We start from the raw sequence: 26,071 nt of genomic DNA, 5'->3' as shown, positions 1-26,071 counted from the left end.
TTCCGGGACAATCTGTCCAGCTTGGAATTATCCAACATTAACCCGAAAGGTTATTGATCCCACGATTTCAGTGACCGTGCTCGTTAACTCCTTGACGATCCATTCTGGAATTATTTTCGTGCAAGCACGATTGAATCATGTACCAGAGCACGATCACGTCTTACCGGTAAAAAGGAACATAACGACGTGTGATTTTTCCAAACGTCTGATTCTTGGTGTAATCTACTACTGGATTAGAAGTAGTCCGGTATAGAAAAGGATATGAGTGGAAGCTACAAATAAATGGATCAACGTTCATCTGTAAACAAGAAATTATTTCTTGTTCCCTACGGATATTGTTACTTTTCGACTTCCTTCGGTGCTGGTAATGTGAAATTAATAGAGGTGATTAGAAGGAAGATATGGATCATCTTGAAATGTTTTTGTGGCATTTGTTTAATCTGTTACTGGATATTCTTATTGTGGTACAGATTGTTTTTAGACGTCTCTTGGAGAGGGCAGAGTCAGATTTTCTTGATGGTGTTTCTAGCCTTAATTTCATTACTGCAATTTTAGAAATATTGTAAATTAATATTTTAGAATAAATAGATACTAACATATCACTTTGTTAGTAGTAAATTACAGACATTACTCTAACTCAATTTCTGTCGAAATCAATTAGATAACTCTATCTTTCCCCTGTGTTCATAAACTGTCAGGAAACTATCATATAATTTGATTTGAGTGTAAACTGTATCTAGTTACGTGTAGATTTAATTACTACATTGTTGCTTTCGGCACCATTTTGTACACGTCTCGAAATTAATAATCTAAACTTCTTAAACGAATGCTACAAATTGAGTTTGAGGTTTATCGAACTGTACTTCTACGAAATTGAAACTAATTATTACAGTCAATTTTCTAATGAATCAAAATTGTCTAGTGTATTCTAGTAACTAACAATGTGTAAAAAAAGAAAATAGGTTTTTGGTGTTATCAGAGTTCCTTCATAAATCGTTGCTACACAGCATGCTCCAGAAATTTCCCGACAAAGCGAGGGAGTTTATGCCATAAATAAAAATGAAATAAAAAAGAATGTAACATAAAGGTCGACTGTAAACGTTTGGTTACAAAGTTACAAGCAAACATGGTACACGTGAAATAGGAAACAATAGTGTTCCAACAGCACCATATGGAAGGTTCACTGCGTTTCTGTACCTCGGCCATGTAGTCACACAGTGCTTATATTTAGTAGTAATTTAAAGTGATTGATATTTAATATTATTAAAATCGACTGACTGTATTATTAATTTCCCATTTCAAACTACAAGTTGGAATTTGATCTATTATGAAAGTTATTGTAACTATGACATTCCTGATAATAATCCCGAGTTTCAGTAATTGTGTTATTAATTATTTGTGTAAATAGCTCTATCACTGATAGGTAATATTACTGAAAACAATTGCCTATTATTAATTCTTCATTTGAAACTGCACATGATTACAAGCTTACGTATCATGACATTTATTGAAAATAATAATTGTATTAGAAATTATTTATATGTACTAGAGTTCTTTATAAGAAAAACCACCCCATCAGTTCCCTCGACTCAAGGGTTAATATCAGCTACTGTATTTCCTCGAATACCTCTCCAGCAACAATTCAAACTCCAATCACACCATATCAACTCTCATCGTCATTTGGCGAGTGATGAAAAGCGAGAAACTCAAAGTACAAAAGTAGCCCTTCGGTAAGTAGTGGCTGGCTTCTCGACCGTAGGAGAACGGGGGTCGAGTGGGTGACCGACCGGAATGACGGGGTTGGCTGGTTCAGGTTTACCCGTCCGTAGGTTTAGGTTGGGTGTCACCCAACACAAGTCAGCCAAGGGGGCGAGGAAAGGAAGGAAGCGGACGAGGAGACACGGAGTCGATAGGAGAAAAGGAAGAGAGCGTGGCGCATGAAAGACGTCGGGGCGAGAGAAATAAAGCAAGCAAAAGGGAGAGGAGAGGAAAACAGTCTGTTGCGAGGACCACATTCCCGGGGGGCGGCCGAGCATACCGCAGGATGGGAACAACTTTCCGCTTCGATCTGCTCGGTTATATCGAAGCTACGCGGGGCGTCACGTAAACCAAAAGAAAACACCTCCTCCGTCTTTCTTCTTTTCGGGCTTCCTTACCCCGATTCCCAGTTACACTGGCTATCCGCCGAGCATTTTCCACTCGCATTTTTCCACGCCAATAGCTGGCATCGTTCACGCCGCTTGCTATACTTTCCCGAACGGCTTGTACCTACGTGGGAATAAAAAGAGCCGGGAAGAGTGGAACGAATCGAACGGAAGAGGGAGACTTTTCATCCCACCCTTTCATTTTCTTCTAAGCCTGGAAATGTTGAATTTCAAATGCATTTGGATGAAAATTCTGAGTCAGACTTAAATTGTTTTTCATTCTTTTATTTGTAAGAAGGAACAGTGAGAAATTTAGAAAATGGTCTAGCCTCTCAACGCAATCTAGAGATCCACGGTTCAAATCCTTGGTTCCCAACATTTTTTATTTTTTTTATGATAACTTTTATGTAACAGTTATTCAAAAAGAGACAAATTATCATAAAAAAAAGTGTATGTGTGAGTTTGTCATATTTCAGAATGTAAGGAGTAACTAACTGTAATTGTTAATATCTTTTAAACAATTAGACGTCTGCCCCCAAAAGGGGGTATAGGCGTGTTCAGCTCGACGAGCTCTACAAGCTGGCAAAGTTTCATTAATAAGTGAGTGTAACACTTGGGTAGTTCTCCGTATTAGACGGGAAAGGTTCGATATGCCAGTGTTGAAGGGAAGAAAAAAAGAAGTAACAGATTGAATGTTTCGTCCACACATCTCATTTGTTCGTCACGAGTATCTTTTTTCTTCTTCCCTTAATTAGAGGCTCAGGGAACGCAGAGCAGAAACGGAAGGTTGAAACCCAAACGTTTTCTCATTTCAAGGTTCGTGAATCTCTCGTAGCAGCAGACCTCTTCTTCCTCTACTTATACCTCGTCGTCTCTTCCTTCGCTTCTCTTCTTCGTTTACTCCACGTCCAAACGTCTGCTTCCGTCTCCCAGGCGTCGTTCCAACAGCCAATCCGTCCGACTTCTCGTTGCGCTGGCGAGCTTCAAGTATTCTCAGAGTTTCAACCATGCGATCCTTATTCAAAAAGGTTTCCGCGTGTTCACTGGCTGGGAACAGTTCCGTCGGATTTCATACGCCCTCTTGGATTAGCACGATGGAATGATATTCGAAAGCAGTTTTCTAACTAAACGATTTCCACGTCATCTGGAAGCTTGTTTGATCGTCGACGGCGAAGAGGAAGATGAAATCCATCGAAGAAAGGGTGGATTCTGTGTTCGAAGGAAATGAAACGAAAGATGCAGTATTTCGATCAATAAAGTACCATTTTTAATTTTTTGAATTTCAATTATTATTGCAAATATTTATTAAACTATAATTTAAAAAATTTTAAATTTTAAAAATATTATCTTACATTACATTATCTTATCCGTAGCAAGAGATTAGGGCCAATTACGACACCAATAATATTCTTTTTATGTTAAATACAATTTAAATATTCAAGCAGATTTCTGATTGCACGATTCATTAACCGATTCTTTAATACCAATTTACCGGTAGGCTTGTTTAGTTTGAAAAAGCCGCACAGAACTGTGGAAGCAAATATTTTTGCATTTAAGTACTCTCTCAAAAGTTTTATTCGTCGTAAACTTAATTATTCCCGGAAGTAGGAGAAAAACAGGCGATATACGAATACCATGATATCGCATGAATCACGTTTATGAATCGGTTTAAAGCCGGAGGAAACGATATGGAGCCGGTCGAAGAACCAGAAAACTTCACCGTGAAGTACTGTTGTCTATGAAGCGGAAATAATAACGTCATTAAAGGCCAGCTTCCTATACGAGCGATCGTGCGTACACGTCGGGCTCCAATTATCCTAATGGTCGGCAGATATTCGCGAAATTAAATTAGTCCTGCAGATAGGCGACTTCTGGCCAGTCAACTTACCAAGTTACGTTCATTCAATAGCGATATTCTCTTATCAATAACCATGCCACTAGAATGCGCCAATTAAATTGGCGAACAAAATGATAGGACGTCTGATTCAAGCTTTAAGAACCTTATGTTCTTAGAAGTGATCTAATACGAAAGAGAATGCTTGTAAAATAGAAATTAAATTTAGAGGTATCTTGTTATTTCTATCTTTAATCATTTCAAATATCTATACGAGTATTTTTATAATTAGGTAAATTATAATTAGGTAACATCCCCCTATTGTCACTTATTAAGAGATTAAAGCTTCGAGTATGTTATATAGAAGTTGAAAGATTCTTTATCCATATTATGCCACTTTCTAATCATCCTCAGCATACCTTAGATAATCAATACTCTACTATAATTAAAAGCAAAAAATACTTTGAAACATATGGTACTTCCTGTTCACGAGCAACCTACATTCAAAGAGAAAATCAACTTTCCAACATTCTATTATAAAATAAAAGTAGTGTAAAATCCAGTATAAAAGCCACGACAGAACATCTTTTTGCAGATATAATTAAATGCTCCTCTCTGAAAAAATCCTCCCAGTGTCTTATCATTTTGTCCACCACTATATGATTATATCGTTCCACGCAGGACGATTATACGGCATACGATTAAAATGCCGTCCGCCACAAGTAGCAGCAGGCACGATCCATTTTTCCCCATTTCCGGCTCGTATCTCCAGCCCGTTATCTTGCACGCATAATGCCGGTGACTGCGGTTTCAGCCGCTTTTAACCCGATAAAAACGCACGTCGTTCGCTAACGAGCTAGCGAAACTTTTGTTTCTCGCACAGGGGCGCAATTTAAAGTTAGACCACCCTTCCTGGAAATTATTTACGCGTCACGCGTGCAACACAACAGCTTGACCGCCGTCTGGACAACGTACGTATTCGAAACGAAGATAATTAATACTTTAAGCTTAGGTAGCGAGGTCAAAGAATTTCTCGGGAGCCGTTGCTCCCCGCCGACTGATTTCCCATGGGACCGAGATAATCCTATCGTGGACGGCTAACTTTTTGCTGGATAATACCGGCTAACCTGATACCAGGGGTGGTTAGGGGTAAATGGCGGCTGCGTGGAAAAATATTCATGGGAATCGTGTCGCGAATGAAACGATATTTGTAATTAAATTGGGAGGAAATTGGGAAATGCGTCAAGGCTGATTAAATATATACTTTTTCCGTAACTTCTAGCTTGCATAATGAAATGACAAGACATCATTAGAGTGCAACTCTGAACCAGAAACAATCCTCGAAATGACTTGTAAAACCAAGTTCCAGGCCATAAACGCAAATCCCATAGGCTCAGGAGCGTGTCGCTTTAAACGAGTTGCAAGTTATGAGATCATCCGGAGTTCACGCTTCTTCGCGAACGTCCCTCGCTTCACCAACAGCAAATTATGCAAATTCGAGGGGAGTCGGTGCCTGCCGCGACAGCCGTTCCCATTCCCGGCATCCCATTTTTTCCCCCTCCAACCGGATTGTTTGCAGCCGGAAGCTTCTCAACTCGTTTATGATATCCAGAAAACAGAGAAACGCTTTTGAGACCAAAGATAGACGTAACAGGATCCTCGAAACGCTCGCCAACTCGTCAGCAATTCTGCTTTTCGTGTTTGCAAACGCGTTGGGAAGGTGTTGAACGTCCTGGAGAAGGGTCGAATAAAAATCATCGGAGCGTGTAATTGAAAGCTTTGTTTGACGAGAACAAGCCGAATTATCGTTGAATGAACGAGAGGGGATCAGACACGATGAAAGAGAACCTAGATCCTTTAGTAATACCAATTTGCATTGTAATTGTGAGAATATAAGGTTGTGTACAATTAACGATATTAGCTAATTATAATTAGATCAGGAGACTACAGTTTCGCGTTAATTTGGTAATGAGAACGTGTGAATTCTACTGAATTTGAGTTAAAGGAACTTTATTTCTGAAATACCAGTTGTGATACCACTTGAGGTATAAAATTGTACAATTTAATTACGCGAGTAGAAACTTAAAAAACGAAAATTTTCGAATTGATGGAATTCACGAATTTTCCCTTAATTTCTCTAAAATTAGTAAGCAAGAAAATAATTCAACGAATACATTTCGTTCTATCCCCAAAATCTAGCACCCTCCAAATGGACGCCATAATCATAAATCACATAATTAATCCATATAAACAATCTCATAAGCCATAAACCATTCAGCTTTACCCCGAAGAACACTGGAGAAGAGATAAAATAAAATTCTTTATCCTCTTTATCTGATTGTCCAGAAACCGAGAAACAACCCCTGCGATCTTCTCTCGGCACAAGCGTGTCGGTTAATAAACGAGGACGATATCATCAAACGATATTCGCGCAAGAAATATGCGCGAACGTTCGTTAAGAATAATGCAATTTCGAAGCTCGTCGAACGCAATAATGATATATCGTCGAATGATAACATTCCGTTTCGAGCGTTTGCGGAAGGCTGAACGCTATACGTGTCAAGCCAGGGGTGAACTGGCAAACGGTGCGATACCACCAAGGTGTCCATGTGGGCGTCTGTACGTGTGTAGTTCAATAGGGTGGAACAGAGAGGGACCAAGGGGAAGGGCAGTTGAAAACGGGAGCTCCGTAAACGTGGCAAGCGCCAATGCAGCATAACGACACAGCCAAATGGTTCGACCATTACCGCGCCAATATTACCTGCTCATCTGAATTATTGTGTCGAGCGGCCGCGCGAAATATCTGGCATCGATATTGAATCGGTGGCGGGGTCATGGAGAGCCGGCTGATGAGGATGAGGACAGGCTCGACAGAGACCGTACGGTAAAAAAGTAAAATGAAATAGGGAATTTTAACGAGAATAAATCTCCCGGTCACAAAGGATTGCTTTTATGGAATTACTTTCAATAAATACCGCCATTGTTCTGGACGTTAGTTTAGTCCAGGAATAAGCTGACCGTACCCCTTTGCTTTCGCCTCGCGACCCATTTCACTCCCGCCTTCTAATTATCGACACATGTTGAAATACCGGTTCGCGCGTTGCTCGCGTACCTTAAACTAGCCCCTTTGCTGAGGGTTGATTCGAGGAATTTTCTGGTATGAAACTTTTAGGTCAGAATGGAAGGGGACGAGGATTTTACAATATTTTGCTCTTAAATCACTTATAATATTATTCAATTAAAATTTGACTTATGGGCCTCGACTCAACCTTCCTAGTTATTTATTATTTTTTTGTCTTTAAGGGCCTCACGAGGCCTAACACTTTATCACTGCATCCGTGACATGTCTGCATCCTTAACATCCCTGTATCCTTTATATCACTACATTCCCTATATTCCTGCATCTCGTATATGCCGGCATCCCTTACATTTTTGCATCCCTTACATCTCTGTACCCTTTATATCTCTGTATCCCTTACACTCCTGAATTCTCCCTGCATCTCTTGTATCCTTTCAACCCTTATAATAAATATATTATAAATAAAATACTTATGGCCACTGGTTCGAATAAAGGTAAGTAAAGGTAAGTAAAGGTAAGTAGTCTGGTGAAAAATAATTTTATTTTTAAATTTTTACAAAATTTAATTCTTTTTTTTGCAGCCAGAGGGCGCTGATTCGACGTTGACATTTTAGTTCACATTTTTGCCGCTAGAGGGCCAAAATCTCTGCGTGATTTAGTTCCTTTTTCAAAAACCAGATGGCGCTGATTCGAGGTCGAGATTTTAGTTCACATTTTTGCCGCTAGAGGGCCAAAATCTCTGCGTGATTTAGTTCCTTTTTCAAAAACCAGATGGCGCTGATTCGAGGTCGAGATTTTAGTTCACATTTTTGCCGCTAGAGGGCCAAAATCTCTGCGTGATTTAGTTCCTTTTTCTGAAACCAGATGGCGCTGATTCGAGGTCGAGATTTTAGTTCAAATTTTTCCCGCTAGAGGGCCAAAATTTGGGCAAACTTTAGTTCCTTTTTCTGAAACCAGATGGCGCTGATTCGACGTCGAATCAGCGCCCCCTGGTGGCGAAAAAAGGAACTAAATTTGAATTTTAAAAATGGGACTTACGAAACTTTACTTACCTTTACTTACCTTTACTTACCTTCAATTACCTGTACTCGAACCAGTGTATTTGTAATATATTTATTATAAGAGTTGCAGTGATATACGGGATGCATGGATGTAAGGAAAGCATAGATGGAAAGGATGTAAGGAATGCAGGGATGTAAGGAATGCAGTGATGTAAGTGATGTAGGGATGGAAGGGATGCAGGGATGTAAGGAATGCAAGCATGTAAGGAATGCAAGGAATGCAAGGATGTAAGGAATGCAGAGATGTAAGGGATGCGGGAATGTAAAGAAAGCATAGATGGAAAGGATTTCTTTTTTCAACGTGGGGAAATCTTGCATAAGACCCCCCACATGAATGTATTTCACAATAAAATTGTTAAATTACATTATCTTTGTGTTTTTACCCTTTCAATACATCCACTCTTACCAAAAATATTTCTATACTAAATTGTATAATTTTAAATGAAAATAAAATACTCTGCTCAATCACATTTCGTTTGTAACTAGGTATCCTTTATACTTCATGTTTTTCAAAGCTTTCATTACACGTTTGCAAATACCAGCCAGTGTTTTTCTCGTAAATGGTAAAATATATAAAAAACTGAACGAAAAAGGTTTACCTGTTTTTATCGTCCTTCCTGTTATGATCATATATTGTTACAGGAAATCTTTCTTTTATGAAACTCCACTTAACATACCATACGATTCGATAATCGTTTTTTTCTGAAATATTTTCTACCGAGATAACCGCGATATCGTTTCCCGGATAGTCTCGTTAAACGATCGTTTTTGTATCGCGAACGTACAGCTCACTTTACAATTATGGAAATTTATGGATTAAAAGTGTTTCAAAGTTTCTCCCATGGACTTAAAACCGAGCAACCTGTGCAAAAAATCCATTTGCCGTGCAGCAAGGCAAAATGAATTGAATTTCTTCGAATTTGAATAATTGCAACCGTGTCTGTAAATAAGAATCCTGATGCGATATCGCGATAACCGTGCGAGGGAGTTAACGAAATTAGAGATAAATTAAATGGAGCAACAATTCGGTAAGTTAATTACGCGTTAGACGCAGGAAAGTTCGTCTAAATTATTCGATTTCGTTCGACCTTTTCTACGGGGCTACTCGATATGTTCGTCTGGCCACGAGTGGTTCGCGGCCTGGCAAACCGAATGAAAATCCGATTATTTGGTGCGTAATCATTTTCCACGGGCCAGGGTTAAAGTTATTTGCGAGGGTGCAACGAAGCATGCACAGACCCCGTCCGGTGCATTTACTTCGGCCGCTGCGATTCGCGAAATCGCAGTTTATGGACTATGCTCGGCTTCCCGCTAATGTTCATCGAATTCATTTTGTTGACGTCAATCAATTATGCGCCATGCCACGATCCTCGACCGACGGAACGGCGCAACACTTCGGCTCACATATCATCACGTGTTGCATTTTCGATAATCAATTGTTACTGGGCAAGCTATTCTGTGACTACACAGGACGATCTGTTAAACATTTTCTGGACAATTTGATAATTTTTAAGAATATATAATAGATCTATTGATCGCGACTGCGTCAACTGGGATCCAATTTCAAAAATTTTTAACCCACCCACTCAAGCCCCCCACTCCTAAAATTCTACCGAGCTTACCCAGGCCCGTAATTTCGGGTACCCGCATACCCCTACTAATCGTCATGATGCACCGTGACCACAATAACCCCATAGATCTTAGAAATTCCCATGTTCGATCATTTCTTGTGTAACAGCAAAGTAGCGAAAAAGAAACGTACTTAGGCTGTAGCAGCATAACCGTGTAGCTCGGAGTCGTCCGGCTAATGCGATTGTTATTACACGTATTATCTCATCGTGAGTAATCATGTTTCACATTACCGTGGCTCGTTGCTCGATCATGCTGAAACCTCTGGTAGATCGGTGCTCGGGGAGGCAACGCTAGGAACGCCTACTCGTACGCAAATCACCGTTCGCAAACACGTGTGCACTCTTTCGACATGGTCGTACGGAAACCGAGAGTGATCCTGCACGATGTTATACACGTACGCCATGGTCTCGCCATGGGCGAACATTGCTTGGCCCCTACGGAACGGTTCCTGATCGCTCGGCGAATAGTTTACACGGCGCGGGGGCGTGGTACAGATGTACACAGGGATCGGAATAATACGATACGGAATTCATGAAGGAAATCGGCCCACTGATAGAGCGGTTTCGTGCCGGGTGTAACGCCGCTAGAAAGCTATCATTTAATCGCTCGATGAACACGCGGCTCCTATCACGAACACCCGCTTTCTTCGGATGTCGCGTTTGATGGACGAACGTATTTCATTCGAATTTTTCAATAATATTGATCAATTGCATAATTAGATTCTAGAGATTTAGGAATCTTCTTTGGGGGATGACGAGACGAAAATACAAAATTTTTGTAAAAATTAGTTTAGGGCAATCTGACATACACAATTAGATGTCCTCTGGGCAATTATTCTATTGTCCCATTTAACACAGAATTTTAAGTTTCTTCAAATTAGGATAATTGAGTTAAAAATCGAATGAAGGTGAATGTGTTAAAAAATGAGATAATATGGGAATTTATATAGAAAACAAAAATGATTTTTGATAATAATTCGCAACAAAACGATTTTTATTCTGCTTTTTGACAGCAGAAACGAGAACTCCCTCGCTAATGCATGCAGAACGAGTACGTTCGCCCGTCCCCATGGGTGAATACGTGCCCGGAACGTAATGATCTTTCGAACAATAAATACTCCGAACGTCTGGTGTTTTCAATATTCTACTCATCCACGGCTATACACGTGGTTCTTGCCAGTGTGAACCGTGTGAAAATAAGTAATGTAAGCTGAGAGGTCAATACGTTTGTTGAACATAGCAAGCATTGCGCTGTCCTCTCTTTTACCTCAATACAATGAAACAAAGCCGCTTTAGAATCGCACAGACCGTTTTGTATACATGGTATTGTGTAAAACACCTAGGCCACTTGGAATAAGAGATGACTTTGTTATTCTATGTGTAAATTTAGACACGTGTTGTAAAATATACAATATATTTGAATTTCAAAAAGTCCTGAAATTTCATGTAATCATTTTAAACTTGAAAATCTAATTTATAATTATTGCAGTATGTATTCAATTAAATATTAGTTATATAAAATTTTCAATTTATTATTAAACCAATCATACACCTGCTTCGAGCACTTGAATTTGTACGCATTTACTATCTCGTCTCGTTGGATAGAGTATAGTTTGTATCCAGAGTAGTGCTCTGTCATTAAGTTTGAAATTGTAGGCAAAAGTTTCTATAAAAACCGATCAAAGTTACCTATCATCATGAAGCCCTCAGGCAAGTATAACCCCTTTAATAAATTTCAATCTTCCACGCACCAGTCTTAGCTACTTGTTTTACATTTTGTTGACAGGAAACCACCCATTGCAATTCACGCACCCAAGTTCGTTAGAACAAGAACAACTCTCGTCAGACAGCTGTGTAATCCTTTCGCCTATGCAGCCTTATTACGTAGATTAATCATTCATACTTGTTTCTATTTTGCCAGGGGTCGCGTGTCATTAACCGGTTGATAGATCACGCGTCCGCACTAGCGGCGATCGGTAATTCGCCCCGAACTTAAATCGTATGCTCTCGAGCAAAGAAACGTGGAAACAATGTCGGTAAAGGAAGGCGGAAAGCCGAAGGATTAAGGGAGTTTCATTTCATTCGGGAACAATCTATCATCCTCAGCTTGCTGCTCCTTTTTCTCGATATCCGATCTCGTCAAGAGTGCTTCAGCTAGTAAAAAGTCTCCTGGTGAATCTATATTTGTGCGTCGTCCTGGCAGCTTAATTATCTATGCGAAGCGATCAGGGAGACACGGAAGAATCGACATCGTATTTTCACGCTGTTATATCCCATTACTGTGCCGGAAGTAGCCGGCTGGGGAAGCTAATGGACTGACGGTTCTAACGAGATTCAAGAGGATGGAATTCGGCCTGATGCGCAAGTAGATTAGGCAAATGCAAAAGATTCCATCGACCATGAATAAATTAGGGGTCGCCGGGTACCCGATGATTCGAGTCGTCCACGGGTCGGGAATTTGTTTCGGGTTCCCAAAGTTTGACAACGTATAAAATTAATTTAGCACTCGACCCGTACCCGATGTAACTCAATTATTACCCGACTTCGAAAAAATTCAGAAAAGCAAAGGAAGAAATAGGTGAGTAGAGTAGTAGTACTAAAAAAAGCAGAGCATGGAGAAAAACGTTTGGCGAAAAAACAAGAGCGTTGCACCCGTAATCTGAGAGAAGGGAAGTTGGCGCGTACAAAGCGGAACGAGCTTACAGTAAGAACCCGGGGAACGTCTAGTCGTACACGTAACACGATTCGTATTTCGTCGTCACAACGAGCTGTGCTTGCTCGATCGGAATGAATTCCATTCGACGGGGAGCGAGTAAAGGCGACGACATTTCCGACATATAGTCGTAGCCAGGCTACTTGTGCCCTCTTGCACGCTCCCGTAGCAGTGCCCGAGAAATTCCGACAAGAGGTCTCGTTAAAGATTCACCTAGCCCACGTCGACCGGATTAAGGTCGGACGAACCCACTTTGCGAATAGTGATTTTCCAAATGCGCGTGTACGTGTACCTACTTGATTTTGATTTTATTAAATTTCTTTGATCTTTATTGAAAAATTGCAATTTAAAAATAAGTCATTTCGCGGAATATCGTAAATGAACTTCTGAAACATAATTATATGAAACTACCTTTCACCCAAAGGATTCACCAAAAGTACCCTTTAACACCTACATTACCTCACGTCAAATTCAAGACGCAGTCAAATACTCAAACGCGGTTTCTGAAGATCAACACCTGGTCGCAGGAGCACACGGTAGATGTTCACGTATGTTCACTGATGGTTGAGAACACGTCGATAAATTTCTTATGCGCTAGCACCCTAACACTCGCGTAGCAAGCGACGACCCGTTTATCCATCGATTTATTTACCGTTCTGCACGAAGCTTCCTTCTGCTTTCCAGAACGAATGGTCGTGATAACGACTGAACGAGGGAGAGACGAATTTTTAGGGGATCCCATGACAGTTACAAGGTTCCGTAAAAAGTGTAGAGCAAAGGGGAAGTGTACGGTGAAGAAGTGGCAATCAATACTTCGCGATTAAAAGAAAAGTTATATTACAAAAAAGCAGAATTCTTTGGAACAGAAAAAATGTGTTGATTTTTCTAATGTTAATTACACGAGTAAAACAAACAGGATACATGGGTACTAAAGGAATACCTTCAATTAATATATTGATTGCCACAGTAGAAACGTCCATGTATAGTCAGACATGCTACAAGAGTTATTTAGAATTTCATATATACATAAAAAGGAAAGAGTTAAAAAATACTACGGCCTTTGCATAGTTTAGGCGACCTTGGCAAATTTCACGTCGTTTTCAAAGATCACGGCGTATCGTTCGCCAGAAGATTAGTGTTTGCGGAAAGCAATCTTGTCGAGGCTCGGTAACAATGTAGTTACCGTAATCGGTTGTACGAGTAAGAAAGCTGAACGGATAGAAAAGACGAGAAGACAAAACAGGTAGAGGAAGAAAACGTTCGTCTCCATTGCGGGAGAAAATTATAAACTGCGCAAAGCAAGGTAATCCAAGGACAAAAATGATTGCGGTTGAAAGTCTCCGGGTAGGCGAACATCGCCATTGAAATGGAATGGAATGGAATAGTTTGCTATTATGTTCGTGGCAGTGGTAGTTTCAAAATCAAAAATATTTTTTTCACTATGAATATTCACAAAGCTTACTTTTTACTTAAAAAATTTTTTATATAATCCAGTGAAATATAAATTTTGTTGTAATTAAGAGAATATAAATCCCAGTAATGATGCAGAAAAAAGCAAATATCCAAAACATTGTACTAATTATGAAATAATGTAATTAAGAATTGCGTAATAATTACACATGCAAATTAACATGATTTACTGTTACACGTTTCGTACTCGTACAATAATAATAATTGGAGAACATTTCGGTGCTAATGAAACGTCAATTTCAGTCTTTCGGGAGTTTCGTGAGATTTAATTATGGCCAGTTGCCGGAAGCGTCTCGAATCGTACTAAATTTCAAATTGAAACTATCAGATCGATTAATAGTTTGTCTCCACAGCAATACGAGAAAATCACGTGTCAATTAAGTCATATTTTTCCAATCAATTAAATTGCTTGTACAAAAGTCAAATTTCTCATTTTTCTATTCAAATTCCTTTAGAATTGTAATTAATTTTCAAATATTTATTTTTCTTATCATTGGTACAATATTTTATTTAAAAATTGGTTCCTTTGAAAATAGTTATTCGGAGCAAACTTTGACTAAAAAATATAACTTGTGCTGAATTTTATTAAAAAAAGAAGAAATAATGCAAATTAAATAATTCTTCAAATGAACAGTCAAAAGAATAAAATTACTTCTGTCTGTTAATTGACCAAAGCTGTTAATTTTTCAGTGACATAACGTAAAACAGATGGCTTGATATTGTCGAAAATCCGCGTTGAGAAGTTAAATCATTTTACTTGGTACTCATTTTACATCGCCTGTTACTCAGCGGGGGCTAATTTTAACGAGATTAATTAAAGTGGTGTACGAAGCCCTCGACAAAGGACCGGTACTCCTCTAGGTGCACTCATTGTGGTCTTAGTGGTAATTTCAGAAGGATGTGGTAGCTTTCATAGCAGAGATTTCTTTGATCTCCCCTTAATTCCAGCGAATAAATAAATTAAATTGAACGACGCTCCAATTTGTCACTTCTGGCTACGCTTTTCCTTTAGCAACCAGTTGAAAGGAATGAATTAATATCAAGTCTTATATACCCTTAATGACTCGATATACTTGCTGATTTTACCAGTTTAATAGCTTTGACGAATAAACTTTATAATGTAGAATTTTCCTTCGAAATAGCACGTATAATATAAATAAAATTAAGAGATGTTGGTCAATATTAAATTGAATTCAATTAATTGTGATGATAAAAATTGCGAAACAGTAACGTAACATTTAACCAAAGAAAAATCCAATTCTGTCCGTTATTCGCGGTAGAACGGGGCGAGATCAAATAGAAGACAGTGTTTCTGAAACTTGTTCACCCTTGTTCGGTTAAACTTCCGTCTTTGTACGTGGGTCAATTAGACGGTATTCGTCGAACTTTGTTCGTACGACAGGCATCTCGTGCAACTGTCGCGCAAGACGTTGCCGTGACTTTTCGTTGGAAACGGAACCGTGAAAACTATTCAACCCCCATCGGTGTACCGGCCGATTTCCACTTTGAACGCGAACACAACCGGCTGCCGCCTCGAATATACCCGCTCGTAATATCCAGCCTTGTTAACCAGCTTAATTAGTAGCACGCGTACGAAAACGCGCGTGCCAAGTTTCTCCGTATGCCCGTCTGTGATTATGTCTAACTGCCTGCGAATGCTAACTACCGCCTCTTCTTTCTACTCTCTCGCCGGTTACGAAAGATTGATCACCGGTATTATTTATACAACCCTGCAGACGTTAATTAGACGGATCAAAAAGGAACACCTGATCTCGGCTCGAGTTTCAACGTGAAAGACAGACTGGCAAATTGCTCGGATTCGTGTATACTAAATTAGTCGTTATGACTTTTTAGGTATCCATCTTGGTGATATTTTCATTACCCCGTTGACGTTATCTGAATAAATTGCTATTTATTTTTTGATCGATGGAGGTACAATTGTCACTTATACTCCTGTCCATTGGACAGAAACAAAGTTAGCGAGAATTGGGTTTTTAAAATTTAGTTTAACTAGGTATATCATTTATTACAGCTTCATCAATTTGACAATAAATTAATGCAGTAAAGAGTTACAACTTACATGAAGAAGCCTCGAATAGTTCCAAAGTCTCGACCAAAGAAACCTCGATGTCTTACCTGAAAAATAGTACAAGAAATTCGTTAATTAAAATTGTTAAAATTTCTGTAATAATTAGTATAATAATGAACGAACCATGGAGGAAGCCCAAATATCAATTTCATTTTTATTTTACACTGTTCATATCTTTATGCAACTGCTACACGGACAAAGTAGCGTAATAAAATGAACGGTATAGGTCAATGGCTGGTGCACAAACATTCTTCAGGGGATCGATTAGATCGACACGCTGTCTTGTTTATATACGCCCACATACGCGAATACCAGTCCGTGACCGCGTCCCTGTTCTATCGATAGCCGCTCCTTGAATTATGGTACCACCCACCATAGCGGCGTACGATCGCATAAATTATTCAATGGCCAGCGCGCACCTGTAATGGAGCAAATCAGTTTCGTGTAAAGGGTGACGACCACGCTCGCAATTATTTCCCGCGAATCCGGTCGCGATTCCCCGAAAGAACACGGACTGGTGAACGCGATTAATAAGCCTCGCCTCTGTCTATGTTGGTCTGGTTTTATTGCGATACACGTTAATGCACCACCTATCTACGTCCCCGGTGAAATTGAATCGCGTTTATCTTCGCCTCGTTTCCAACCTTCACGCCTGTGCGTTCGCGATATTGCCAGCTCGTGTCGAATTGACACCACGTAACCGTTTTTCAGTCGAAGCGAAAACTGCTTCGACTCTGCGAAGAAGCTGACAACGTGTGAAAAGTGAAACGATTTAATGGACAATCTACGACTTCGTTCATTAAAGGAATTAAAATTTAAACTTGCTACTTGGTATCTAAAATTTCCCTTGATTTCTTTTTTGCTATTTCCAGGGTGCTAAAAGAACACCAGTAGTCCATTCGAAAAAATCAGTTTCCCAGCTTAATGAATGGACTGTGTACAATTCCCTCAAAAAACAAGCTGAACCTCTCTATAAACCTAATAACACCAATTCACCTCTAGACATTTATTTCTATTGGCCGCTCCGTAACGTGGCTCGAAAAACAATTCGCGTGCTTACTCACTAGGTAACAGTATTTTTTTTTCCATTCCTTTTTTCGGTTGTTCGTTTCAGTGGTTCTCCCGGCATGCAAGTAAAACGACGAACGACGATCGAGCAGGAACGCGCGTGTAATCGAGTGACGGATTCCGTCTCTCGTTGACGTTTTGCTCGCAATTCGACGGGGAGGATTCGCGAGGTAACCAGCAGGAAGGCCGACACACGGACAGACCTGTAACGCATTCAATTTGCATCGGATAAATAAAAGGCGCGATTAACGTCGGTGGGCAGAGCGGAGGCGGGTGTAAACGAGGGGAATCGGCAAACTGGTGTTCCAGCAACGAGCGTGTCGGATGCAAGAAGTGACCGCAGTCACTTCGATTTCTATCCCGACTTCATTTCCATCCCGCTTCTTCTCTTCCACGGACACGCCCTTCCTGGTTCAGCCACGACGTACCCTGCGGTGGTGAGATGCCAAGGTTGAGTTTATTATGATTATAAGGAGAACGGAGGTGAGACTCACGACTCTCGAGACCGGCTTCCCTTCGATCCTCCGTCGTATTTTTTCCCTTCTTCATCATCGTCCTCCTCTTCCTTATCCGCTTCAGTCAAGTCCGCCTCTTTTTAGACGTTTTGCCTCGACCGTTTCGTAGACGTCTCGTTGCTCCCTATCGGGAGCGTATCGGCAACCATCTTCCTTCCTAAGCGGTATTCTTTCCACCAGCTCTATCCCGTTCATCCTTCCTTGTTTCCCCTCTATCCTTCATCTGGCCGCTAATCACGAGAGGCGGCGCCGCGCGAGATCCCGTGGAAAGGAACGGGCGAGGATAGAGCCGCGACCACAGCTACCTTTCTTTCAATGAACACTGCTGCCGTCTGCGGTTCCGCTTTCAATGAGGCCGCGCGTAAAAACTTTCGACCACCCCTTTCCACCACAGCTGCCCGCCCAACGACCAGAAGAAGGAATCGCGGACCAACTTTTACCTGGGAAGACGGTAGGCTGTTAGCAGACTCAAAGGGTAAACCTGACTCGGATGGGTGGGGTACCGGTACAGCAGTAAACCGGAAACTGACTTCGAGTTCTTACTGTCTGCTTTCACTGCCTCTCGGATCGCGTACTTTAATTAAATCGTCGAGAGCCACGCCATGCATTTCGTAGACGGTCTTGTTTCGCCGCTTCCTGAAACTTCTTCAACCGGGATCGAATAACCCTTTTGCCGCGGGATTCTCCAGGATAATAAACGGAAATTGATCGCTGGACCTTGATGAATTATTTATTCCTTTCATAGTTTGTTGTTTTCATTAAGAAAAAATAATGATTTTTTAATTATTGGGAAATTTTCTGAATTAACCCTTGAACACCAGAGTCTGTGGTTTCAAAGGGTTTTATTGTGGCTCTCTCCATGATCCGAGGGTTAAGTATTACGTATTACCATGTGGATATACCTTTACATATGCGCTTTGAAATGAACATTTACATATTTTTACCGTCATTAATACTGACCTAAGGACATACAACTGGTACCACCAGCTCTCAGGGCAGCCAGAATTGCCCAGGGCAAAACGTAAAACAGCATTACTGGGCAATTACGTCAAAAGCCATTAAGAGCAGTAGGGAACAACCTACTCACTTTTCATTTCCTTACTCTTTTAGCATTAGTCTGTCTACTAAATGCAACATGTTATCATAGTTCTCTCATTTAAGCGTTTCTCTGTCATGCTGCCCTGAGAAGTGTAATTCAACTGTCCTCAGAAAATTGCCCGGGGCGATGAAATAGTTGCCCCGGTGGCATCTAATTGCCCATAATTGTTCTACACTTTAAGGTAAAATAAAAATGTCTGAGACATTAAGTGAATATATGCAACTCTGCCATTTTGACAAATTTAATCGTTTTGATGTTAACGAAGCATTTGGCAATTCTCAAAATATTTTGTTTAAATATTAAATTATCTTCTTGACTATCAGAGCTAGAAAATTGACACTAAATCGATTTATTTGATGAAGAAAAATGTACTAATAAATGTAAGATAAAAGCTTTTGGGTTAAAAGGTTAAAAATAACTTTTCCATATTACATCATACAATTTAAGTTTTCAACTCTTTTGTTTCCGTCATTTACTTCAACTTCGAATACTCTGCTTTGAAGGTAAACTTTCAAAGACTTTCAGAGAACTTCTCTCTCTTCCTGGGCAATTATGTGAAAACCGTCCATTTCTTTAAGCGGAACATCATAAAATGTTAATTTCTTAAGATCTCTCCACCGAGGCAATTTATGTTCCTGCTCTCTTTGAAAAATTAATAAACCGAATAAATTTAAATATTAGCAAAGAGTTCAATTGTTGTTTAGTTTCTTCCAATTTGATTAAATTTTATCCAAACATCATAATCAAATTTTCCTTCTTGTCTGGCAAAAATAAATGAAATTACTTAAAAAATATAAAATTTTTATGGAGTTAAAGATTATTGCAAAGATATAAATCATTTTATCTGATGCATTCTTTATGTTTCTTCTTCGATTCACTTGTGCTGTATAGCTCCAGGCAGAAAAGGCAATAATATTTCTTATCCTCATCATCATTACATTCATTTTTGCCCTTATTCTTTGGATTATACTTTTTATACAAGATTTTTCACTGACTTGTATTACTTCATTTTTATATTTATCCTTATTTCTCACAATTTTCCCCCTTCATGATTTCTTTATGATTCACCAGAACATAAACATTAATAGTATTTCCATTTTAAAATTGGCAATTTTCTACCAATATCTTTTTAAACTCTAAAAGAAGGTCCTTTAGACACGTGTAAGCGAATGTCGACCACCCAGTATCGACGCCCCTCTTATTTATACACTGTGATGCCTTTACTTTGACCCATGTCCCAGGAGGGTTGTTGGTCCTAGCTCCTCGAATTCAACGAACCACTGTTCTAAGGTCGGAATTTACTATATACATGTTTGATTCTCCTCTCTAAAGTTCGGTGCAGGGGTAAGCATCAGGGCAATCTCTTCGTACAATGTGATAGGTTGTAGCCTATACAAACAAGGGTGATGTGTTATTTGAGATATTTAAGTAGGTCTTTGTCTATTGTGCTGCCTGTTTAAACATCTCACTTTGTTTGAATAACAGTAAATTTTGCCTTTTACTGGAATATACGATGGATAGGAAAAATCTTAAAATTGTACACCTTGAAAATCTTATGGGGATGGAAGCCTGTATCAACATTCAACTTTAATAAATTTTTAATATCTATATTTATAGGAGTTTTCGAATTTCCTTATATCGCCAATTTCGTTATACCTCCTCGATTCCTTCCAGCTACCAAGTAGCATAAATGAGCAAATACTTTAGATCGATAATATGTTTCCAATTTCCGGGCTACACGGTTCACGGGATAGCGGGGGAGGGATGAATTTGCGGCATGCTGCAGACACCTGCGGGATTTTGACAAACGCACGCCAGCAGCAGAAACAGCTTATCGATCTCGCGAGTCAGCTTCATAAGACACAGGACGATGAAACGTCGGCAGGTCTGCCAGGACGAGCCCGTACATCCTCGCGAACGAGTGAAGAAAACGGATGATAGAAAGAGGCGATGGAAGAAGAGGATAGGGCTGATTAACGCGCCATCTTGTCCTATACCACCTACCCACGTCTAGATGAGTTGATTCGGAGCGATAAGCAGTTTATGAAGCAGCTCGGCCAGGAATAATAGATTAGCGAAAGACAAAGGCGCTAGAAGAGGAACGGTGAGAGAAGAGTAGTTAGGGGGAGGCGAATGCAGTAAACAATGATGGGTAACCTCCCGCGTCCAGTAACTACCATAGGTACTCTAACATGGTAGCTCATTACGGGGTCTCGCGTGAGCGCATCCACCTATACTTGATTGCATTATAATATGGTCTGATCCCTCCTTCCTTGTCAAGTGCTTTTATTACTAGAAGCTACATCGATGCTACCTATCATCACCCTATACGTATCTACCTCTCTACTCTGTGTTGCTACCTAGATACACGTACAACACTTTCGGTCTAAGCACATCGAATTTCGATGAGCCCCCGTTAATAGAGAATGGATATTTAAGTCGGGGCCACCGGCATATCTGACAATGGTCAATTTGTCAGGTATGCATATTATATTCTAGAATAGGTCTAAGATGGTAGGGGTTTAAAGGAGATTGCTTCATCACGCAATCAATTTATTTATAGGGTAATAAAAATTAAATATCCTGATGAAAAATGCAGTAAGAAAATAGTTGCCATTAGATGGGATTAGTATTATTTATTCAGTGATCATTCAATATCAAGAAAATAATATGAAATACAATAGTGAATTAAAATTAGTACCAAAACTCCAATTTCACCCCTCAACACTTGTCGCTGTAGGCTGACAACTGAAAATTGTTGATTAAATAGCAACCGATCAGCGTATGAATCAGAAATTATAGAATCTTTAGCGGTATTCCCGGTAATCAGAGTCATGGATCGCGTGCAAAATCCCATACTCTCGGTAAAAGAAGCAACACGATAGCGAGTGGTATAAAAAAGGGACATAGTAACCGAGAAAAGGACCAATTCATGCGTGGTTAAAAGAAAAGAAGGATCGAGTGGGTGAAAAAGAGTCCGTGACCGTGCTTTTCTTGTCGTTTCCATTCACGTGTCATCAGTCACGCGAGTAATGAGTGTCGGAAATACATGGTATCTTGAGTCAAACGGTCCTCCTCTATCTCCTTCGTACGCCAGCAGACTCTTTCGTTCTATCTTTATGGCAGGCGAACTTCTTCACGCTATTTATTATCGTCCTGAACGTGCATACGTGCACGGAAAGTAAAGCGTGCGTCTTCGGTACGACATCAGCGTACCACGGCTACGTACTTACGTACATAACAGAAGATGTTCGTCATATCTCGCGTAAGGATCTACCCGGGATGACTTCACCCGCTGCGTACTCATTCGTGCTTGACACAGCGACGCCTACCGAAAGACAAATGGCTAGATGAACGAGCGGATACGAATAGTCACACTGTACGCTATTTTCGCGACAGCCGCGTTCCGTTCGAGATAAATGACGAAACAGTTTCACGAACCAGGAGACAGAGGATACACTAGACCTCTGCAACATGCAAGTAATGCTGATGACGCTCTGCTAGGATAGAGAGGTCTTGGTCAAATAACTGGTGCAATAGTTTTAGGTGAAAATTTAATTAAAACAGGGTTAATAAAATCTTATAATTTGATAGGAATATTTAATAATTTAATTTAATTAATTTTGTAATTAAATTTCTCAAATTTAGTCTTCTAAATATATAAAGTAAAGAAAAAATTAATAATCCTGTGAAATATAAGCGTGTCAAATTGTTAATTAATAACTAACATTTATTATCCAAGATTGATTATAAATGAAGATAAATAAAGAATATTAATCTGGTACACAATGCGACGATGGAACAGAATGTTATCTTCAGTTTTCTTGGAGCTTTTCAACGAGCTATCCTTCATCATCAATCCATCATCTAAGTTGTTATGGTACCCTTCCCTTAAGCTACCTGTAAAACGCACTGGCATACCATTTGTCAGACCGTTAATAAGCTTCCCAGAACTTTATTACGCAACTCAATCTCGAACTTCTTTAATTTTCAACAGCCACGTATTGTTGCAAACGTTGCTTTAATGCCTGTAACTTTCAGTTGAATAAACTTACGTAGTTTCTTGGCACGTCGTAAACCGAGAAAGTTTCATCTCTCCGTTGAGAGGTTTCTAACTAACTCCACATTTCACTTGGTTGTCTAAGGATGAACATTTATTGTAAACATTTAACAGTAGAGCAACCACCGTTCGACGTATAATTACTCGTAAATTGATAATAACATTAATTATATATTAATTTATCAAATGAATCATTTCTCAGCAGAAAAGAGTTATTTTTCTTCCAATTAAAAATAAAACCTTTTAGCGGATGTATCATAAAGATCCTCGAACCTTTCACAAAAACGACGAATTAAATCATCTTCCTTATTTAACATCTAAAGAATCCCATGAAAATATTAAGAACAAAAACTTGAATGATGAAAGAACGGTATCACAAAGAAGATTCTAATGAAATGTTTTTGAAAAAGAATCTCATACCACACGAACAAACTTTATAACATCGTAAAGCCATTATCTTCTGTTAAAAAATGTCTGCCGTTCCAAACAGAAAGAAAAGATTATTATTACCTGGGGTTATTGAAACTGTATCGCACACGAATGTCTGTTCTTCTTCGTAGATTAAAAGATACGAAGTTTCCGCTTTGAATACACCGTTCTTTTCGAATATCAAGAAAACTCCTACGAAAGAAGAAAAGTCCATCGTAAAGAATATTTTAAAGAATCCCGAGGTATATTTAAAATATACCTTGAATTATTCAGTCGATATCGAGCGACGAACATGACTGCCTGATAGAAGTTTGTCGTATTAGTATGCGAGCTGCGTTTAACATTGAGTTTCATTTTTCACGGGACTTCAATTACACGTATAATTAGTCGAGTCCTAGCAGCGTTCGCGAATACTAAATTTCGTCGACCGTGAAATAATGTAGCCGAGTAATAAATGCGTGGTTACGCGTGAGCCGATAAATTAGGGTTGTTTGCATGCGATACGGCTGGCGTATTGGAAATTGTGGTACGAGCGAGAAGGAAGTGATTCCTCGTGCAATAATAAATAGGAAATGTGAAATGTTTTATTATGAGGTTTCAGGTTTGAGAAAATTGACTATCAAGATTTTTGAAACATAGAAACTTGCCATTGATGAAGTACCTACAATTTTTTTTCTGGGATCGGCCTTTCACTTTTTAATATTTAGCATTTTGCGAGATTCAACCAGACAATCTTAAAATTTTGAAGTGTTGAAACACAGTCAACGCGTTAATAACGAAATTAATAATTAAAGACCAATGGTCAGTTGAATCTATACGAAGCAGTTGATTTTTCCATAGAAATTGCACCTCGCGGAATTGCGTTCGACGAAGCGTAGTGCAACGAGCGCCGGCTAGAAGATATAAAGTGGTACTTTGCCTCGAAGAATCCTCGATTCTCTCGACTCGATATGACACTCGAGACCGTCCTTTCGCTCCTGACGGTCCTCCTTGTCATTCTAGTAAAAGGTAATTTAAAGCGAAGAGTCTCGCGGCAATTTGAACACCATCGCGCCCGAAAAGGATATAATAGAGGGGAAATTGCTTATCGGTAGAAAGGGAACCCGGTCCCAGCGTAATGAAACAGCGTTACAAAAGTACTCTTTATTAACGAAACGCGAACAGGAAGGGCGTATCCTCTTCTCAGTTAGACGACGGAGGGCGGTAAATGGAAGTACGGAGGGGTTGATCCTCGAACCGGCGCACGGAATGACCACTCGATGAAATTTTATTCCGTAACAATGAAGCACGTACCGTTTCAGTCGATATCAGCCGGATATAGCCAGCTCCTCGAAGATAACAAAGCCCTTCTTGCCTCCTCGTTCGCTTGTCGTTCGACGTTATTAACGGCCGAAGGACTCAATATCGAACTATCAGCTATACATCCGACATTGTATTTCGATAGAGACCAGCTGATACTTTTCAAAAATTTATCTAATATTTACAATTGCATTATCTTTCGCTTCCCTATTTTGTATAAAAAGGATTCTTAACAGAGGTGTTGCCAATTTTTTTTTTTTAATTGGTAGTAGTATTTTGTCTTTCCTCATTATTATCAATTTTCTAAATAATAGGTGTACAAATTAATTCTGTGCCTTTCCTTATTTTCTTTTAATTGGAGAATTATTTTTATTAAGATTTCACGACTCACCACCACGATTTTTCTTTCAAGAACAGGATAACGAGAGGAAAAAAGGCATAAAAGGCATATAAAGCGCAAGCTCTCGTTCAAAGAGGATGCCGTTTAACCGATGTATATCATCGCCAAGGCTGCACGAAGGTGACGCGAAATGCTAGCAGCCGAATCGTTCGTGCTCCTAATGAGGTCAGATTAATTACCGCGACGCATTATTAAATGGTCGACGGGGTGGTGTACGCGCGGTATAATCACGTATAATTAAGGGTAAAAAAATAAAATCGAGGTAGGTTTTCACTTCATCCCTGACGCAGAGGAACGCGACAGACTGGTAGAAGAGCAAAACGAAGTAACTAGCTGGCCGATTCCGAATTATGATAACTGTTAACGACGATCGTCCAGGGCAATCGTATCTTCGCGACTAATCGCGCCACCAAGGCCAAAAAGTATCGCGTGGTTAATTAGCAGAGGCCGGTTATCGGGTCGAACTCGAGCACCTAACGTCAAACTGGTAACGAGCTACCGGGGATGCCGGCAGCCCATTTAAATTGACTTGCATAACCGCGTTGCCAGAGAAAGAGAAAGAGAAAGCTTTAGAACGAACCATGGAGAAGAGTAAGAGGTGGTGATCCCGTGACTGCCTACGCCCCGTGATCCTGGTGGAAAGCCAGTAAAAACACGCATCTATTTCCATATAACAAGTTTATATATTACCCCGTCACCGGCAGCACGTAGTTACATTTGAATACGATGTCCCAAAGCCGAGAGCCAACCTACAGACAACCGTGCGACAGCATAGGTACTGTCTACACAGAGATAGCTACATCGGCCACGAATTAGGTCCGTGAGGATTGCACCGGCGTCGATTGCACTCCACGAATTGCAAAACGCAACTTGGCACAGCACGAACGCTTAACTTTGGGTAATTAGCACGGGACCGTGAAGTATTTCGCCGCGCCAAACTGCCAATTACCACACAGGGCCCTCCTTTGCTTTACGATCATCAACCCCCTCCAAACCCTTGGAACGGCTTAAATTTCTACAGACAAGCACGAATTTACGACCCTTTTACTAATCTAATGAATCTCGAGATCCTCTACGAACATTGATTTCTATCTTTTCATTCTCTTTATTTTTCACAGAGGGGTGTACCTTCTTGGAAATTAATTTTTTATAAAAACACAATAATTTATGAAAATAATTC

General features: G+C 39.8%; 1 protein-coding gene across 3 annotated transcripts in view; it reads right to left on the bottom strand.

Annotated features, from left to right (window-relative positions):
- LOC114881523 (autophagy-related protein 16-1) overlaps positions 1-26,071 on the bottom strand; it is a 392,271-nt gene that overhangs the window by 254,359 nt on the left and 111,841 nt on the right. Inside the window, exons 9-11 of one of the 3 annotated variants that reach the window (XM_029198353.2) lie at positions 17,086-17,292; positions 16,013-16,068; positions 2,702-3,353 (exon numbers count right to left, since the gene is read on the bottom strand). The exons of the other annotated variants lie outside the window; for them this stretch is intronic. Of the exons in view, the coding sequence (XP_029054186.1) occupies positions 3,269-3,353; positions 16,013-16,068; positions 17,086-17,292 (348 nt within the window). The 3' untranslated portion in view covers positions 2,702-3,268. Of the gene's footprint in view, positions 1-2,701; positions 3,354-16,012; positions 16,069-17,085; positions 17,293-26,071 lie in introns of those variants that run through there. 3 annotated transcript variants of the gene reach the window in all.

This window comes from Osmia bicornis, chromosome 7, assembly GCF_907164935.1.
Source record: "Osmia bicornis bicornis chromosome 7, iOsmBic2.1, whole genome shotgun sequence".
Taxonomy (NCBI): domain Eukaryota; kingdom Metazoa; phylum Arthropoda; class Insecta; order Hymenoptera; family Megachilidae; genus Osmia; species Osmia bicornis.
The sequence above is the reverse complement of the archived record's forward strand: the minus strand, read 5'-3'. Positions and strand labels throughout refer to the sequence as shown.